At 45.6% G+C, this 6,065-nt stretch overlaps 1 protein-coding gene across 1 annotated transcript in view; it reads left to right on the top strand.

Moving 5' to 3' along the window:
* The first annotated feature begins 142 nt into the window (after nt 1–142).
* ATP5A1 (ATP synthase, H+ transporting, mitochondrial F1 complex, alpha subunit 1, cardiac muscle) overlaps nt 143–6,065 on the top strand; it is a 7,265-nt gene continuing 1,342 nt past the window's right edge. Inside the window, exons 1-10 of the mRNA XM_008640952.1 lie at nt 143–190; nt 1,020–1,098; nt 2,132–2,301; nt 3,061–3,234; nt 3,312–3,478; nt 3,612–3,760; nt 4,716–4,867; nt 4,998–5,222; nt 5,327–5,434; nt 5,972–6,065. The exon at nt 5,972–6,065 is cut by the window's right edge and continues 66 nt beyond it. Of these exons, the coding sequence (XP_008639174.1) occupies nt 143–190; nt 1,020–1,098; nt 2,132–2,301; nt 3,061–3,234; nt 3,312–3,478; nt 3,612–3,760; nt 4,716–4,867; nt 4,998–5,222; nt 5,327–5,434; nt 5,972–6,065 (1,366 nt within the window). The remainder of the gene's footprint in view (nt 191–1,019; nt 1,099–2,131; nt 2,302–3,060; nt 3,235–3,311; nt 3,479–3,611; nt 3,761–4,715; nt 4,868–4,997; nt 5,223–5,326; nt 5,435–5,971) is intronic.

Genomic DNA, 6,065 nt, shown 5'->3' on the forward strand with positions numbered 1-6,065 from the left:
AGCGTTGTGTGACAGCCCCCGCTGAGGAACGGGGTGTCCTTGCCCCGGCTCGGGGTACTGGCTGAAAGCTGCCAGGGCAAGGTCAAGGTTGTGGGCGTGAGGTGCGGGGGGGTGGAGGGGTTTATCTTGTGTTTGTGAGGAAATGGAGGGTGGGAAGAGCCATGAGGAACTACTCCTGCCAGTGTTTCCAGTGAATATGAATGGGGGAGAGGCCTGCTCGGGGTGCAGGGCATTAAATGGTATCAGCGTTGCTGCGTAGTGTTGCACTGGGAGCCTTGCTTAAAGGTGCAAAAGCATAATGTTATAATTCACTCATCATCATAGATTTTTTTTCTTTAGTGTTTAAAATTGGCAATGAGAAGAGTTTCTTCACTGGAAGGATGATTAGACATTGGAAGGGGCTGCCCAGGGGGGTGATGAAGTCACCAGCACTAGAGGTGTTTAAGGCTATAATGCACTTAGTGCTGTGGTCTAGTTGGCAAGGTGGTGTTTGGTAATAGGTTGTACTCAATGATCTCAGAGCTCTTTTCCAAAGTACTTGTGATTCTGATTTTTTTTTGTTACAGTGCTTTGTGGTTTTTTTTTCCATCTGTGTTAACAATACCAAAACCACTGCAGTGAGATTTGTCTTAGAGGACACAACCTTACTTGTCCCTGTGCAGAACCTGAGTGGTGCAGTGATTTCTCTGTGCCCCAGGATTCTGATGTTCAGCACAGAATTGCCAAATGTGAGGATGTTTCTTTTCGAGAGCTGCTGCAGCACTTGATGGTGACATCAGTGCACTGCAGAAAAATGCAGTGAGGCCTTTGGAGCAATCTCCTTCACTATCTGTCTTTTCTTAGTGGTGCTGGACTTGGTTCCAGAGCTCCACAGCTGTGAATGCAGTGCTGTGGAGCTTAACTGAACTGAGATGCATCATAAGCAGCTCAAGATCAAAGATGTGTTAATCTCTCAGCATTCTTTTTTTTTTTTTGCATGATTGAGAAAATCCACTGTTACTGACAATGACTTATTTTAGATTTCCAGAAACACCCTTGGTGCAGCATTTGTTGCTACAAGAAACCTCCATGCCTCCAAACCATGCTTTCAGAAAACTGGTGAGTCTGAGAAAAGTCTTGAGTGTGGTTTAAGAATTTGGTCTGTCAGACAGAAAGGAATTAGATTATGGTGAGTGTTGGTTGACAGCACTCGAGGAGATTTATATTTTGAGAGTATTTAAGTGAACTGTTACCTGCTCACATGCAGCAAACTGCACTTTAATAGCTTGACAATGCCCCCTCAGCAGGGAGTGGCCATGTGTCAGCTGGCTTGCTTAGGTCGGCTGCTTCACTAGGATTCCAGTCACATGCAGCATTATTTGAAAATTATTTGAAAAAACAGTGTCACAGATTGGAGTTGCCTGTAACAGAATGAAGGAGTGGGTGACTTTTCCAGGCCTGCCTGGGTTTGACCTTGTGTCCTTGAGCACAACTTTTTTTTGCTGCCAACAGTTTGGTGTTTAGAGAAGACAGCTGCACTGCGTAGCAGTGTGTTTGGCAGTGCTTTACGCATATTTTTTGAAATGTTTTAAGGTGATTAAAGGCATTAGTAGAAAATAAGTTTTATGGTGTTATTTTCTGTTTTTTAGCTGAGGAGATAACAAGCTGTTGTAAGTCAAATGGAAGAAATATGGAAAATATATTTTTATATCTTATATCAAACAACTTTCTCCCGAAACGTAGTGAAGTTCCTTTATATCGGTGTGCATCTTGGATTACAAATCATTTGGCAGAGTGTTCTGATGCGTCCAAGGCTAAGTAACTGCTCTGCAATCAGGCCTGTTGTGCCTGGCCTAAGGCTGATTAATTAATCTAATTGCTTTCTAGGGAGAGACAGTGTAGGACATAATCAGGAAAGTGGACAGCTACACAGTGAGCCGTGTTTTGGTTGAAGCTGGCTGGTAATGATGAGTTGAAGCTGCTTTTATTAGCTGGGAATACAGAGGCTGGTATTTATCTTATCCTAAGCAAAGGTGTTGTTAGCTAGACTTGGTTGTGCAGCTAGAAAGGCCACTTTGTGAATTCGAGGCAGACTTACTGAGTGCTTATTGTACCATACCATGCTAATGTGATCTGGAACATCTCTCTCTAGGTACTGCTGAGGTATCCTCTATTCTCGAGGAGCGCATCCTGGGAGCTGACACCTCGGCTGAGCTGGAGGAGACAGGCCGCGTGCTCTCGATTGGTGACGGTATTGCCCGTGTGTATGGCCTGAGGAATGTCCAGGCAGAAGAGATGGTTGAATTCTCTTCTGGGCTGAAGGTAAGCAGTCATTAAAGCAGTTCCTCCAGCACAGAGATACAATTCTTTAGGAAGAACCTGAGACTGTGCTCGGAGGTACCGCTAGGAAGGTTGCGTTAACTTCATTGCAACTTTAATATGTAGTAACTAGTGATTTTTTTAACATTTGTAACACTTTGCTTTCAGTATCAGCATCTGATTCTCAGCCAGCATTTGAGCTTTGTCTTAATTTAGAAAGTAGTAACTTGGCACTGGATTTTTTTCTTTGGTTTCAGGGTGTCTTTTCTGTTTGCTGTTTAATAATGGCTTCTGCTTCAATACATTATGCAGCTTGCTGGCTTCTTGTAGCCCTAACAGTGGGTTAGAGTTAAAAACCTGTTTCAAGAGTACTGCAACAGCTCTTTGAGCATTTTTAATGACCTGTCTCATCTTGGGCACAGAAAGAGCCAGTGCTTTTCCCTTGTCTAGCATCTAGGCAAGGGAGTAATGTTGCACTTGAACTTTGCTTACCCTTTCTGTTCTTTTTAGAGAAACGAGTGACTTGAGTGCTAGGCTGCTGAGGTATAATTACTTGGTAGGTTGAAAGCTTAGGCAGGTTCTCTAACCCATGTGGAAGGAAATAGATACTTTGTACATAAAAGCAGAACATTGACTATTGTCACAGATAAGGTTGAGGTAGATCATGTAGGATTTTGTACACAGTAAAATAATAATGTCAATATTGAAATTTTTATGCATGTCAGTATGGATTTTCTCAGGATAATGTGATCTCCGTCCCAGGGTATGTCCTTGAATTTGGAGCCCGACAACGTTGGTGTTGTCGTGTTTGGTAATGACAGACTGATCAAGGAGGGAGATGTTGTGAAGAGGACTGGTGCCATTGTGGATGTTCCAGTGGGGGAAGAGCTGCTGGGCCGTGTTGTAGATGCCCTGGGTAATCCAATTGATGGGAAGGTAAGTGTAGCTGGGTGTTAGCTACCTCTGCTTCTCTCTGTGTGGTACAGACCTCAGCAGTTTTTTCCTCTCTTAAGGGCGCTATTGCATCTAAGACACGTAGGAGAGTTGGCTTGAAGGCCCCTGGGATCATTCCCAGGATCTCTGTGCGTGAGCCCATGCAGACTGGGATTAAGGCTGTGGACAGCTTGGTCCCCATTGGTCGTGGCCAGCGTGAGCTGATCATTGGTGACAGGCAGACCGGGTAAGTTAAATGCTCAAGCCTAAAACGTTCCTTAAACAGAGACTTGGGTACAGCATGTGCCAAGGTACAGGGCTGGGTAGGGGCTGGGAGCAGCAAAAGGAGGGCTAATCTCCCCAGCCTCTCTGTTCTACAGGAAAACTTCAATTGCAATTGACACAATAATCAACCAGAAACGATTCAACGATGGCACAGATGAGAAGAAGAAGCTGTACTGTATCTATGTTGCAATTGGCCAGAAGAGATCCACTGTTGCTCAGCTGGTGAAGAGGCTTACTGATGCAGGTATGGATTTTTGGAGATGGTTGAGCCTAATGACACCTAATGTTTGGCACCTAATGACATCCTGTTCTCATTGCAATGCGGAGTACTGCTGTGACCTCTCCTGGCTGCAAGTGTAGACAGAATTCTTACTAAATGAGTGAATTACTTAATATTGTGAACAAGAAATCTCTATAGGTATCTGGTGAAGAAAATACCATTTGTGCTGTATCACAATTAGGAAGACTATTTTGAGGTCCCCAAACTGCTGAATTGCTTCTGGAAAAGTCACCCTGTGGTTTTAAGGTTTTTTTCAGCAGGCTTGAAAGCTTCATCTCGGCAGTCAGGTAGGCCTGGTGACAAGCTGTGGCCTTCAAGTTGTCATGGACTTGGCATTTGTCCCATGTGTTCCATATGCCAGTCAGTGTGAATGGCAGCTGCAAATTTAGTGAAGACCTTTCACTGTCCAAACACAAGGCATTAAATTATAGCATCTCTTCAGAGTCAGTGATCTCTATGACCAAGGCTCCACTTGTAACAGGGCTTGCAAGAGATCAGGCACGTTGACCTCTTGCCTGCTGAGCCTGGCGTCTATCACAGAAAAAAACACATTTTAAGGACAATAATTTGTTTGAGACTATGTAGCAAAGGGTTGTACTTTCTTGCAGCAGCCAGGAAACCATGGGCTTTCAGTGTGAGTTACTTTTCTAGAACAGAAGCTTGTCGTAGTTTTAAGCTTCGTTTTAATTGGGAAAGAAGTCTGCAAGTGTTAGATGTTAGCTGCCACAAACTTGCCTTTGAGACTTCCTGAGTCAGTGTTGCTAGCAGATGTGTTCAGCTGGTGTGCTGGGCTTTCCTGTAGCAGCGTAGTGACACTGCCTGGACTTGCTTCAGCACTGGTACTTGACATGCTTATTGTGTTTGCTGATTTGGGAGTGATGAGGTAATGGCACTCAGAGGTGTCTCCAATCCTTTCCAGATGCCATGAAGTACACCATTGTGGTGTCTGCCACAGCCTCCGATGCAGCACCCCTGCAGTATCTGGCTCCCTATTCAGGCTGCTCCATGGGGGAGTACTTCAGAGACAACGGGAAACACGCACTAATCATCTACGATGACTTGTCCAAACAGGTCAGGAAGCTTTGGTTTTAGGCCTTGTGGTGTGGCGTCGGTGTTTGTAGCTGTAAGATCACCTCAGGCTTAGAAATCCAAAATGCTAAGTGGGGTGCTGAGCTCTGAAGGCTGTCTTTGCACCACACAGGCCGTTGCCTATCGTCAGATGTCTCTGCTGCTGCGCCGCCCCCCTGGTCGTGAGGCCTACCCAGGTGATGTGTTCTACCTGCACTCTCGGCTGCTGGAGAGAGCAGCCAAAATGAACGACTCCTTCGGGGGTGGCTCTCTGACCGCCTTGCCTGTCATCGAGACTCAGGCTGGGGACGTGTCTGCTTACATTCCAACCAATGTCATCTCCATCACTGATGGACAGGTAGGCCTTCCTCACAGCCCAGCATCTCCATGGAACTTAGTGGCTGGTCTCTGAGGAGGCCTCCAGGCTTCTGAACAAGGTGATGATACAATTCCATCCTGCAGATTTTCTTGGAAACTGAGTTGTTCTACAAAGGTATCCGTCCAGCCATCAACGTTGGTCTGTCTGTGTCCCGTGTGGGTTCTGCTGCTCAGACCAGGGCTATGAAGCAGGTAATTGTGAAATTGTTGTTCCTCCTCATGCTAGAGATGAGTGGTGTGTAGGCCTTCCAAGCCATTTCATTCTGATGAGCTGTGAACAGAGGGAACAAAGCTTTGGATTTCTTAGTGTTACAAAATGATAAAAGAACAAACGTTAGAGATCTCTTAATGCTCCCAGTGCCTGCTGAGAAAGGTGTGGGAGAAAGGGAAACAGTATCTGCATAAAGATGTGTACCGGATTAAATTTTGATCTGCTGAACTGGGTACTGATCACTTAGAAGTAGAGAATGCTCTCTTAACCCCAGGCTTTTAGTCCAGGTATGGAAATAGAGAGGTTTAGTATCAACAGTTGCTGTTTCAGGGAGAAATAGCATGCTTATGTGAAAGGGTGGGATTTTTAGAAATGCTTATGATCATCTGTCAGTTTTTAGATTGACTTGTCTGGAATGCAGGCAGACCTGACTCGTGAGAACTCTCGGCTGCAAGATAACCTTCCAACTCTAGAGACACTTGCAGGTGATCACAGTGGCTCTGACTTGTCCCCTGCAGGTGGCAGGTACCATGAAGCTGGAGCTGGCTCAGTACCGGGAGGTCGCTGCCTTCGCCCAGTTCGGCTCTGACCTGGACGCTGCCACGCAGCAGC

Source organism: Corvus brachyrhynchos, unplaced genomic scaffold (genome assembly GCF_000691975.1).
Source record: "Corvus brachyrhynchos isolate BGI_N302 unplaced genomic scaffold, ASM69197v1 scaffold8, whole genome shotgun sequence".
NCBI lineage: Eukaryota > Metazoa > Chordata > Aves > Passeriformes > Corvidae > Corvus > Corvus brachyrhynchos.